This window comes from Monodon monoceros, unplaced genomic scaffold (genome assembly GCF_005190385.1).
Source record: "Monodon monoceros isolate NGI ecotype Baffin Bay Population unplaced genomic scaffold, NGI_Narwhal_1 Super_Scaffold_18, whole genome shotgun sequence".
Taxonomy (NCBI): Eukaryota; Metazoa; Chordata; class Mammalia; order Artiodactyla; family Monodontidae; genus Monodon; species Monodon monoceros.
The window spans coordinates 26114973-26128788 of NW_021703774.1; the positions used below are offsets into that span (position 1 = coordinate 26114973).

The window sequence follows — 13816 nt, forward strand, 5'->3', positions numbered from 1 at the left end:
TTGCGGTGAGAGGGGATCCCTCTTCATTGCCGTGCGCAGGCTTCCCACTGCGGTGGCGTCTCTTGTTGCAGAGAACGGGCTCTAGGCACGCGGGCTTCAATAGTTGTCGCTTGCGAGCTCTAGAGCACAGGCTCAGTAGCTGTGGTGCTCGGGCTTAGTTGTTCCACGGTATGTGGGACCTTCCCGGACCCGGGCTCGAACCCGTGTCCACTGCATTGACAGGCAGATTCTTAACCACTGCGCCATGAGGTAAGCCCCTCCATTATTATTATTAATTTTACGGTACGCGGGCCTCTCACTGTTGTGGCCTCTCCCGTTGCGGAGCACAGGCTCCGGACGCGCAGGCTCAGCGGCCATGGCTCACGGGCCCAGCCGCTCCGCGGCATGCGGGATCTTCCCGGACCGGGGCACGAACCTGCGTCCCCTGCCTCGGCAGGCGGACTCTCAACCACTGCGCCACCAGGGAAGCCCTATTTTTTAATAATACTTAATCCAAGGGAGGTCTTTTGAGTTTGTGGAGGGAAATATTACTTGGCTAGGTACCAAAAGGCCAATGGAGATGGGGGAAGGGTCAGGTTGGAGATGCAAAGCAGACTAGGTTTGTAGAAAACGAGGTGCGCAGTCACCCAGGCTCCTGCTTGCTTGATGCTTCTAGATGGGAAGTGTGCGTGCACGAGCAGTGGGGGCAATTCCCCTGCAGGTCTCTCTCCTGCACTCCTGGCGGAGAGAAGAGGGCATGTTCTCCCTTCCCAGCCTTGTCTCCATCCCCCAGAAGCTGGGGCTGGCACCGCTGCCTGGGAGCAGGTGTGGTTATGCCCTCTTGACAGTTAAGGACTTGGCCCGTGGACCTGAGCTCGAGGGGAATACATGGGAGTAAATGTACATGCAAATACAAGAGAAATGTATGATGGAGAAGGGCAGACTATATTTCTGCAGAGCAGATGGGATTCTTGGGTTTCAAAAATAATCTCCCTATTGGGTGTGAGACAGACTACAAGGACCTACTGTACAACACAGGGAATAAAGCCAATATTCTGTAATAACTGTAAATGGAGTGTAACCTTTAAAACTGTATAAAAATAAAAAATATCAAACGAAAGTACCCCTCCCCAACACAAATATATAACATTTGCAGTCTCCTGGAGGTCAAAAAGCACTATAAAACATTTCTTATAAAAGTATTTTTTAATAAATTGATGTATTTCAATGTTAACATGATAGCCCAATGCTATATCAAGGTAGCAAAAGTGAAGATTCCTGGTATTTTTTTTTTTATATAAACACTATGAATGACAGTACATTTGCATTCAACTTCACAAGAAATTATCCTCAGGCTCATGAAGATTCTTGAACAGCTGTAACACCTTTCAAACAGTGAAGATGTGTATTGACTGAGTAGACAATGAAAGTCTAATGACTGAGCTGCACTCTAAACCATACCGAAGGAAAGGGGTACAATGGCAGTATGGCCAGCTTGCTGGACAAAACCCAAGCCTTTTAAACTTAGTCACTGAAAGAAAACACAGCATGTATCAAAATTACAGAGTATCTTATAGAAATGGACCCATTAGAAGACACACAGATTAGAACCCTGAAGCAGTGAATGAGTTTCTACCCGTTTTGTGATGGAAAGAAGCCATGGATATAGAGTCCCGCAGCTGTCTGTAGGGTTGAATCTCCTCATACACACAATGCTATCAATTGGTGAAAACCAGAATTCCCTGCTATGTACAAATGCTGGTGAAGGTAACTTGCACTATTGCTGTGGGTCAGAACAATAGTGGGCTGGATTTCAGGCATCAAGTGGAGGCTCTCTTTACTGCTGCACCACTGCCTTCTACCATTCCACAGGCCACACTTTCCAAAGCTGATGCCCCTTTCTTAGGGTTGAAACAAAGAAAAAACAAAACCCAAGGGCACTGAAAACAAACAGTAGAAACCAGCAGCTTCTGACCCTCTTAACACTATATTACTGTCCAACCCACAATGAGAAATGTGTTTCACTTGGTTACAACTACGAATATGTGATGCCATCGTATCACATGTATCTTAATGACCGGATTTTTTATATAGGATTTTTCTTAACAGAGATCAGGTTGAGAACAAGATTCTTTTCCTCCAAGGGCAAGGGAAAGCTGGTGAAATGCTAGTTAACTGAATTCACCCTCAATTTTGAACTGTAGTGGACAAACTGACTTAAATGAGATTTTCTAAAGTAAAGACATTTATTTCTCAACCTCAAGTACCATTAGACTGCAAGCAATCTCACGTCCAGAATTTTATCTGGTGGTTCTACGATAATTGGCCTCAGGGCCATTATTTATTTTTACTAGGACCTTAACACTATTTTTAAACTCCAAATGCTGCAGATGAAAGTCAGTACAACAAAATAACGATAAAATCATTTGTGTGCTGAGGCGCTGGATTCTGGATAAGCAAATGTGGAAGGCTCCTGGCTACTCGCCAAGAAGTGCCTAAATAATGGCCACTCCTTCACGTGTGTCCGTAGCAGATTTAAACTCATGTCTATTTGAACGGATTAGAAAAAACTGGAATCCACCACATTATTAAAAACAAAAAATCCCAAGCGAATGGCATCAAACATTTTTCACTAACCTGGGTTTTAGTGATAGGACTCTTCTTTGAGTGAACTGATTCACTGTCAAGAGTCTTCGCATTTTATTCTAAATCTCATTTTTAGACCTGAATCAGGTCAACTTTTCATAAAGATCATAGATTCCTTTCTGTCACATCTCTTAAAACAAGTGCTCTGCCCCCCCGCTAAAAGAACTGAGAATAATTTGTAAAAGCTTTCCTCTCCAGCAACAGAACAGTCAAAAGCATAAATTAGGTTAAGTGGCTTCATTTTCCTCAGGTCAAACCCAAGGTTTATTTTCCCTATGAACAGGGTGTGCTTAATTTGATAAAATGACTCAAAATCAGCTTATGGAAAAGTTAAAAATGTAGTGTACTGAAAGATATGTATCCTTACAAAAAGCAATAGCAAACAATCCAATCTAGAAGTTTAAATAAAAGTAGATGATTTTAAAACTAACGAGATATATATATATATATATATATATAAAGCTGAAGTCACTGCCTTGGATAATTTATACACTGCATCCAATATTTTATGTAGAACATTCATTCTTAAGGCAGAAAAATTGAATTTGACATGTAATGACTTGGCTCTTACATCCAAGGGTCAAACTGGGAGTAGACTTGAGCAGACAGATTCCTTGCTAATGAGGACTTATCTGTGGTGACAATTTCATTCTTCGAGTAGGTTATGTAAGAGACATACATTTGAGAGAAAGAAAAAGATGAATAAGACACATAAATATGAGTTTTCCACAAGAGGTCAATGAGACTAAGCTTTCTATTATGAGGTGAAACTACTCCCATAACAAACAAACTGCAACATACTCTTTCTGGTACGGTACATAAAATGTTTAAAATATCAAAGTATTAACTTTTTGGAGAGTGTTACTTTAGACTCTAGTTTTCAAGGTGTGGTATAAAAGGTAGCCTGAAGACTTAAAAGTAGTTGAATGTCAACTCACACTGCTACTCAGAAGGCTACCACTTAGGATATTCCTGCCCCACAAACAAAATCCTCTGCAGGGAGGAGGATATCAATATGTATTAAAATAAAAATGAAGCCCCCAACACATGTGCAAAAACACTTGTTACTAGTAAGAATACCTTTAACGAAAAACATCTTACTTATAGAATCAGAGGCATCAAAGCCAGACTGACATGGGAGTATACCACCCCGTGGAGGTGGCCAGATATTTGGGATGAAAGCCACCGTTCGGTGGGAACCTCAGGAGATGTACCACTTGGAGTGGAGGGAGTGCTGGGTGCCCAGGGTTGGGCGCCTCTCACGCAGATCGAGGTCCCAAGCCCTCAGGGCTGTGTGTGCTCCTTCACCTCTGTGCACCCTGGTACCAAAATGGTAACAAAAACAAACACAAACCTAAAAGACAATTCTTAAGCAGGTGATGGTGACTATAACTGTGTAAGTACCTTCTTGTGTGCCTATTATTTATGCCGAAGCTCGGGCAATTGTCAGAAGTGTACAAAGATTACCTGCCTAATTTTTGAAGACATGAAGATTTTCTTCTTTCATGGTGGCAGGAGTCCATGCAAGATTTGTAAACAGCGATACAAAATACTGTAAACATAACTTAACAGAGCTTATATAAAACAGAAGTAAATCCAAATTTACAAGTGGGTAAAAAAGACAGAGGGCAGCTTCATAGAAAGTTCTCCCTCCTGCGCCAAGTGATTTTTTTTTTTTTTTGATTACAAATATAATCCTGAGCTGAAAAACTGGGATTTGGGGGAGAGCCATCTTTGCATACAAAATATCCAGAGGACATTTACTCTTTTACTCTTCTCTAGTGATATTCAACTGCCAGAGACAGTTCTGAATGCGTGACTTTGGAGACATTTACAGTTTAGTGTGGCGCCCGGGTCTGGAGCCTGCGGCAGTGCTGGCCATGGAAGCGGAGGCTGCAGCATCCTCCGCTTCCTCCAGTTCGTCCTGGAGCTCTTGGCTGACGCTAGACTGCAAGGCTGCGGGAGTGAGCCACTCCTTTGGGAGGCAACTCTGGAGAAAGGGTATACAGGAGCTGAAGTAGGCAAGCCGATTGATCCAGCGAGGAATCTCTTTCCCACAAAGAATCTACAGGAGAAAGAATGTAGTATTAGGTGAGAGGTTAGGGTTATCTGGTCAGCTGCCAAGGAGTGGAGGGTTGGGGAGGGAGGCGGATATACAAAAAGGCCACTGCGCATTAGCCTTTGGTGCTGTTACTTCCGGTCTTTGATGACAAGCAGCTCCCTAACTCGGAAGCCTGGGGTCCCCCTACTGTCAGCTCCATCCCTTCCTTTCTGAAGAACTTTGTTAAGTTGCTTACTTTTTACATCTATAAAATCAAGCTAATTCCATTTGGCTCCTTTCTTTCTTTGGTCTTTGTAACTGCTTTGAGAAGCATGTAGAAGTACTTTGAACACATAGAAGACTTGTTAATACAAGATACTATTCAAGTAACAGAAGCTCCAGGCACTTCTCATCCTTATCCTGTTCTTAGGACTTGTAAGCCCCCTCTTTTCCCAACTGCAAATAATAAGAACTAGGTCTTTTATAATACTAACTTTACTCTTTATTATCCTCCTTTGCTTCTGCAGTCAAAACTAGGGTTAACTAATCCACGCTTTATTGTCCCTGTGGTGTTTTTGCCTCCAATCATGTCAAAGATTATAATCATTACACTTATGATCTGGAAGTACCATCTACTTTAGCTTAGTTGGTTTCAAAGTATCTTACAGCCAAAAATTAGCTAAAATGTAAATAAGCTGGCACCTGTCATCAAGCAATATAACTTTTCTCCCTAAAGGTTTAGCCCTATGCCTTAAGGGCTACATTTAAATACTATGTCTCTGTCTTAACTACAGGGCTAGGCGGTGGTCTCAATGGAGGGAGGGTGGCATGTTTTGATCATTTTTGATTACCAGGCCTGGAAGCACAGAGAGGTAGACAGTACTTAAAAATACCTGAAGAATGTGCATGAATTAGATCTGGGGGAAAGCTGAGCAATGACCTTATATTATACCATTCTTATCTGTCTATTCTAAAAAACACAGGCAAACAAGTACTACATTATATTACATAATTGGGGATGTATGTATATTTGAAGGTTACCACAGAGTGGTGACTAGGAATAGCGAGGTTAATGTAATAAGCCATTGCTGACTATCCAGCAGCTGTTCTCTTCATTCTCCTTCCTAAACCTTGGTTTCATTCAGTCATCTGCCTTCCTCCATACATCAATGTGCTTCACAGAAAGCTGACTTCATCCCAACACCTGCAGGCGGCTTGATTAACCTAAAACAGAGGTCTGTAAACTAAAGCCACCTGTTTTTATAGGTAAAATTTTATTGCAACACAGCCATGCCCCCTCATTTTTTTTTTTATGGCCTACAATTCTTGGGCTACCATGGCCGAGTGGAGTCCAGGAATAGTCCACAGGCCTAAAATATTTACTATGTGGCCCTTTCAGAAAAAGTGTGCAGATCCGTGATCAAGCCAATGTCTTTTAAACTTTGAGTCAAGATCCATTAGTAGCTTTAGCATTTTAACTTGAATTCTTAAAATGAAATAGACTGTAGATACCAGGGAAATTGTGACACTTGTTTTAGTTATGTGTACACATCTGGATCATGATGTAAAATATATTTCTTACTGTAGGTAGTGGTCAAAAAATATTTGATTCATATAACAAAGTTACTTTTGCATTTAAGCTTCACCTTGGTAATCCCTCTTTCTAGGAATTTATTCTAGAGACACACTGGCAAAAATATGAAAAAAAGGTATGCACAGGGTTATTCATTACAGCACTTTTTTGTAGGCTAAAAATAATCCAAATGTCATTAATAGGAAACTGACTGAATACATTTTGGCACAAACAAGGAGGACCATTTAGCTGTGAAAAGAAATGAGGACTATCTCTATATACTGTTACAGAATAAACTCCATGGTACAATGTTAAGTTAAAAAAACAAAGTGTGTGTAGGATGCCCCCCAAATATAATGGTGGACCAGCACAGAGTAAGTTATAGACATTCCCATTCTAAAAGGGAGAACATGGAAGGAAGAAAGGAATCTTTAGTCCCAAGCAATTTCCTTTTATAAATTTATTTTATTATTTATTTTTGGCTGCACTGGGTCTTCGTTGCTGCGCACGGGCTTTCTCTAGTTGCAGTGAGCGGGGGCTACTCTTCGTGGCGTTGTGCGGGCTTCTCACTGCGGTGGCTTCTCTTGTTGTGGAGCATGGGCTCTAGGTGCGGGCTTCAGTAGTTGCAGCATGCAGGCTCAGTAGTTGTGGCTCGTGGGCTCTAGGGCGCAGGCTCAGTAGTCGTGGCGCATGGGCTTAGGTGCTCCGAGGCATGTGGGATCTTCCCAGACGAGGGATGGAACCCGTGTCCCCTGCATTGGCAGGCGGATTCTTAACCACTGCACCACCAGGGAAGCCCCCCCCAAGCAATTTCAAAATCTGACTGGGCAACTCCATTAGGTTTCAAGGCCTGGGACTAATCCTCTGCGGCCCTCAGTTCTGTCGTCTGGGCCCTTGAAATTACCCTTTTTCGCCAGGCTGTTTACTGCCTGTGAAATTTCGGAATCCAACAGTCATCTTTCATTCTGTCCTCTTTCAGTCCAAGCCGGCAGTGTTTCTGCTAATATAACATCCTCAAAAATGTTGAGTCTCCTGTGGGATTCACTCTATTGGATAAGAGGTTCCTCTACAGATCTTTCCTGGAAAATCCCATTTCTATTCCTGATTTCCACTGAGATGGCTGAGAGGATCCACGAGTCACATGTTTAATCTCTTCAGCAGCAGCAAAAGGTTATCCAGTCACACCCTTGGCCTTCTCTCCACAATATGCTTTCCTAACAGTAAAGCCCTCTGCTATGTTAATTTTTCTCTGCACAGCACAGGAACCAATTCTTTTTTTGAAGACTGTTAAGTAACGGAAAAGAATCAAGACAGCTATCCTACCTTTCTTATGCGGACTGAACCTCACGGTAACAAGGGGGTATTTGGCCTTTATTTATCCTGATTCAAACAAACTGTTAAAAAATTATGACAAGTGGGAAAATTTCAACATTGTATATTTGCATTATATTAAGGAATGCATGTTAATTTTTTTTAGGTTGATAATATTTGTAGTTATGTTAAAAAAATCTTTATCTTCGGAGCTACAAAGTAAACTATTTACAACTGAAATGAAATAACACCTGGGATTTGTTTCAAAGTAATCTAGCGATCAGTGTTATTTCGGAGTGGGCATTTATGGATGAAACAAAATTAGCCATGAGTTGATAATTTTTGAAGCTAAGTGATACGTATATCAGGCTCATTACTCTAGTCTCTCTACTTTTATTCAGGTTTGGAATTTCCCACTGAAAATATTAATTTACAGAAGGTATTCAGGCCAGTGGCATTTAGTAACGGCAATGCCATTCTTCTTGCTAGTGACTGGTTTAGAAATGGCATTCGACCCAATTCTGGCCATGAAACATGACCTGCTTTGGAAAGGGTGGGAGGTTCTGGAGAAAGTCTCAGTTTCTCAGAGAGAAGTAACGGGAGAGACAGAGCTTTCTTTTTTCTCTTGATGTTGCTGTATCAGGATATGGCGCCGAAAATTGTTGCAACTACCTGAAAACCATAAAGGGAGCTAGCCTGAGGGCAGAGCCAACCTAACACCCTAAGGATGGCAGCTCAGAGAGATAAAAAGACCTTAGGCCACTGGTGACACACAGTTGAGACACTGACCATACTGACATGGAGCCCACCTTATCCTGGACTTCTTGTTTTGTGAGATAAAATATTTCCTCATTGTTTGAGTCAATCTGAATCAGATTCGAATGCATCTGACCTGTAGTGTAGGGGTTGGGAAACTTTATCTATAAAGAGCCAAACAGTAAATATTTTAGGCTCCGCAGACCATTTGGTTTCTGATACAATTACTCAATTCTGCTGCTGCAGCCTGTAAGCAGTGAAGATGATAGGTTAAAAATATGAGTACGGATGTGTTCCAGTCAGATTTTAATGGATACTGAAATGTGAATTTCACATAATTTATACATGTAACTATATATTCTTCTTTTGACCTTTTCCCAACGGTTTAAAGATGTAAAAATCGGGACTTCCCTGGTGGCGTAGTGGTTGAGAATCCGCCTGCCAATGCAGGGAACACGGGTTCGAGCCCTGGTCCGGGAAGATCCCACATGCCACAGAGCAACTAAGCCCATGCGCCACAACTACTGAGCCTGCGCTCTAGAGCCCGCGAGCCACAACTACTGAAGCCCACGCGCCTAGAGCCCGTGCTCTGCAACAAGAGAAGCCACCGCAATGAGAAGACTGCGCACCGCAACGAAGAGTAGCCCCCGCTCGCCACAACTAGAGAGAGCCCGCACGCAGCAACGAAGATCCAATGCAGCCAAAAATAAATAAACAAACAAACAAACAAATTTAAAAAAAGGTAAAAACCATCTTTAGCTTGCAGGCCATACAAAAACAGGTGGTAGGCTGGTATTGGTGTGCAGGTTGTAGTGGTTTGCTAATCCTTGTTGTAGAGAAGCATCTGCAATGATAACTATGATGCTTCTTAGAATTTTTGGAACAATTTTGAATAACAGAGTACATATTATCAACAATCATTTATAATTAGCTATGGTTTTCTATCTGCAACTGGTTATACGACACATGTAGAAACTATGTTGTCAAAGATGTAGAAGCACATTAGATTTAATAACTTTTTAAGAGTGCCTAACGTTAATTTTTTTTGCCTTGATTATATGAGGTTTACTAAAAATAGCCCCTTGCCTCCTCCACTATCCAGAATTCTGGTCTCAGTTGTCACTAACAAGCTGGCTAGGCTAGGCTAAGTCCCCTAACTTCTGAGTCTCAGTTTCTTTAACAATTCAGCACTCACACGGGTGAAAGCATGAAAACTGTGACCTAAAAAGATGGCTCCAGGGGCATCTAGAATTGCTCTTCACGCACTCAACTCCAATATGGTTTTAGGGTTAGACCAGGGCTGAGGTGGTGTTACAGATGCTCAATAAAGCTAATAATTTATTTGGGAGAGAGGATAAGTTGGAACCAGAAGAAGTAACGATAAAATATAACAAGCACTGAACTACGCAGTCTGGGTCTAATCTGAGTTCTCCACAATCTTGGTAAGTCATTTCCCCAATCAGGGCCTGTTACTTAGTCTATAAAATGAGCAGACTAGATTAGATGCTATCTAAAACCTTTGCTAATTTTAACGTTCTACGGATCTTTGAATGCACTTCCTACAAATGTAATGTCTAGGGTCAAGAAAGCTTAGAACTACCTTCTCTCTTCCTTGAAAATCAACTTCGTCACCTCTGTGGTATCAATGCACCCACTAGACTAGTGGGTGCTTCTCCAACTTTTATGAATCATCTGGGGATCATGGTAAAATGAAGATTCTGATTCAGTACATCTATGGTGGGGTAGAGATGATGTATACCTTACAAATTCCTATGTGATATTAATGCTGCCAGTCCTCAAAAAATAATTTGAGAAGCACGGCAGCAGTCTGCTGTAGTCCTGTTTGAAACCTATGCTGTGGAAGCCATGAGGGCAGTGAAAAGGGCCAGGTAGCTAAGCAGCTCTGCAGAGGAGGTCACTGAAGCAGCAGCTCATTTTCTCTTTCACACATTTCACAATTTCTGTGGTACCTGATGTGGCTTCTGCAACCATCTGCTAAGGGTCAGAAAGCTGGGAAGCTGTTTCAAGCGCTATTTAATTCGCCAGACCTTATTTTATAACCTTTTGCTTTCTTCCCGTCATTTCCTTTTTAAAAGACCTTTAATTTGGATCTACTTTTGGTTTTCTGCTTGGCATTCAAGAACTGGGAAGGCAAACAAGTGTGTGTGTGATAAACTGGCAGAGTAAAATTTCAAGATAGGAGAAGTGAATTACTTATTAATAAGTAAGAGCCAGAAAAATTTCACGTTGGCAACTAAAATTTAGGAAAAGAGAAATCATAGTGGCTAAGAAGCAGAAGTCACTTAAGCATTAATTTAAAAAATTTTTTATTGTTTTTTTCTTCCCCAACCCCCTAGGCATTAATTTTTAAGTGAAAATATAAGATCGTGATGAAACAAATTAGAGTAAGAAGAGACCCGTTACTGTACTCGCTCTACTCACTGCCAAGTCATGAACAGAATTGCAGCTTAAAACTGTGCTCGCTCTAAAGTTACCAACTTTGGAAAGGTCACTCATGTAAAAGAAATACTCACATAAAAGAAATAAAATACCACATATCACATAACATAAATAATCAGAAAAAATAACTGATTAAATATAGTGGGACAGTAAATATACTAGGGTTATTTATTTGAAGAACTTTTAGAGTAAAATTTCACTTACCTCTGATAAAGCCGAAGAAAAGTGGTTGCAGTTTTTATGCATCAAATGGTAAGCGTTGCCTTTGTATTCTTTTCCCAATTCTTCTACAATTTTTTCTATATCATCTTCCAGGAAGTCGGTGCTCCCTAAAACAACAGCTTCTCTTAAAGAACAAAAAAGAAAAGAAAAAAAAAGAAAAAAAAGAATATAGCTGCGTGAGTTATAGGTATTATAGGCATGCTTAAAGACTCATTTCCAGAAATGCTTATTGCCAGGAATATTATGACTGATGTAACAAAGCAGGGTTACTGTGAGAAGACTAAAAAGGTAAATGAGGTATTTTAATAATTTCGATTATTTTCTACTTTTTAAAAGCAATAAACTCTTAAGTATACCACTTCTAAATAATACAAATGCAAAATAAGTCATTTTCTTTATTAAACAGTGTCATATTAAAAATATAATATCACAGTTATTTTTATTACTATTACATTAGCAGTTACATTATTAGAGAACCAGATCCATGCTGCAAATATTCTTGCTTAATTACACTCACCATCAAATGGCTGGTCATATTCTCACTTAGAAATAATCTTTTAAGTTATCTGCCACTCGGCTGCAGTGAGATGACTGTCAAATGACTAATTTTTAAAAAAGCATTATAAACCCAAAACCCTCCAAAACAACACACCAAACCAAGAAAACAATACACCAAACCAAAAAAGCAACCAGCCCCGCCACCACTCCCAAACTACTACCCTGGAAATGCAATAGACATCATTCAATAGAGAGTAGAATTTTAGTCAGATACAAGTCAGGCATCCAAGAAAGCTGACAATACTTAGCAAATCCTTTTATCTAGCAGTTTTGACCAAAGGGAGACCTAAGGAATGGATTCAGGCTGGCATTATAGCACTTCTGTGTGTAAATATTTCAAATTAGTTATAGGTTAAGAGAATAATTAACTCAGTAGTGATAAAAAGATACAACCCTATACTGAATTTCAATGTTATAACCTCATTTCACTATTTTTCACTTGGCAAGTTAACTATTATAGGTCCAGAAGTTTCTTTAAAGTTCCTTGAAACTAAGATTCTAAATATCACTTTAAATACAAAACTCAATTAAGGAATGGGAATTTGATTATTAGCATTCAGGTTTTCAGTGCTGTTTACTACACATAAGGCTCCACAGTACACTCAGATCCATAATTTTAGGTTTATCAATACATATAATACACGTACCTTAACAACAGTCTCTTGGCTGATCTATTCAAATTATTTTAGTTTAGTTATTTCAAGTTTGTAAACAGTGTCCCTTTCATTGGGAAAATGAAGAGATTTTTAAGAGTGTTAAGTAGGTCACAATAAAACTTTCCTCCATCTCCCCCCAAATAGGAGACTGAGGGGAAGCAGTCATTATATAGGAAATGTTTTCTAAAGCAGAATCTTATACCAGGTAAAATTACTTTTAAAGTAGACACAGTAACTTTTGTGGGTCCTGAATAAGAGCAACAGACTTCCTTATTTCAGGCACTTTATTTGGCTGATTACTATCTTTACACAACAATTTAGATTTGATTTTAAAGTGTCCGCAACTAAAACAACATTAAAGAAACATTTTAAGTTCCTAGATTTTAATCTACAGAATGAATTCTGTATGCCTGAAAACAAGCTTTGGCATCTAAGACAGTGTAATAAAAATTATCCTCCCTACTTACTTAAATTTAAATGTTTCTCCTAGTTCAGAAGCATTTCCTGGGGAAATTTCAAATATTCCAGAAAAGGGGTAAGGATGGCCACCATAAGCAAATTCTGAAAAGAGAAAACTCATGATTTTTAGTATTTATCACATAAAACTTAACCAGTATGCTGAATCAGATTTAATAAATGATGAGGATAATAATGATACCATCTAAATATTTTTCAATTTAGTAATGCTTTTACAAACATCTTATTTACCTATTACTTGTATAGAACAGTTGACGTAAAGGACTTGAAACTCTAATAACAAAAGACGCTCAAAGGTAATCCTGACTTCTATATTTACTTTATACTGGCTAGAGGAGACTGGCTAACACTCAAAGGTGAAAAAAGTCCCTGTGTTTACCTATCACGCCAAAGTATGTAGGTGGTCAGTTCTGTGTTTTGCCACTTTCTAAATTAAAGTGATCAAATTTCAAACCTGGACTTTACTCGAAAAACTGTCTAATAACAATGAGTTTTCATGGTTCCTGAGATGAAGACTCTTGTTTTATCTTTGAGTAAGAGGGAAAAAACATTAGCAAACCAGAAAAACTGAATTCAATTCCCCTCATTCAAGAAAAGATAAGCTGCAAAATTAACATACACACCCGCGCACACATAAAGACACACACACTTTCCACAGCACATCTTTAAGCTAGGAGAGAGCTACTTGTACTACAGTGAATGTACATCCAGCCTCATCAGATATAAACTCTCATTCAGAACAAAAATGGAGAATGGTTTCAAATCAGGAAGGAAATAAAATTTCTGGCTACAGTTCTGGTGCTAGATACTTCGATATTTAAGTGGCAAATCTTAGTAGACTTACTTAAAGTATTCCAAACAAATGCTTAAGTTAATCTTGTCACTTAAAATTTATTAAATACAATCTTATAAGGTCAGAACAAAGCATGGGAAAGAAAAAGGCAATTCTACAATACATTTACTTTTGATTCAGACCTTTCAGGAAAAAAAAGCAATAATGTAGAGTAAGAAAGTATTTAGCATTTAATTCTAAAACATACATTAAAAATTTAATGACAGAATTTTATAAAACACTGTAGATAAGGTTAGATGTGGAAAGATCGTATTTCGATTTTCAACTTTCTCAATTATGGTAAG

At 39.5% G+C, this 13816-nt stretch overlaps 1 protein-coding gene across 3 annotated transcripts in view; it reads right to left on the reverse strand.

Annotated features, from left to right (window-relative positions):
- Positions 1-4269: 4269 nt before the first annotated feature.
- The window catches only part of DESI2 (desumoylating isopeptidase 2), a 36761-nt gene continuing 27214 nt past the window's right edge, over positions 4270-13816 (reverse strand). For 2 of the 3 annotated variants that reach the window (XM_029229610.1, XM_029229611.1), the window contains 3 exons: positions 12670-12763; positions 10971-11112; positions 4270-4690 (listed from right to left, as the gene is read on the reverse strand). In XM_029229610.1, coding sequence (XP_029085443.1) covers positions 4457-4690; positions 10971-11112; positions 12670-12763 — 470 coding nt within the window. In that variant the 3' untranslated portion in view covers positions 4270-4456. The remainder of the gene's footprint in view (positions 4691-10970; positions 11113-12669; positions 12764-13816) is intronic. The other variant, XM_029229612.1, reaches the window with a different exon arrangement.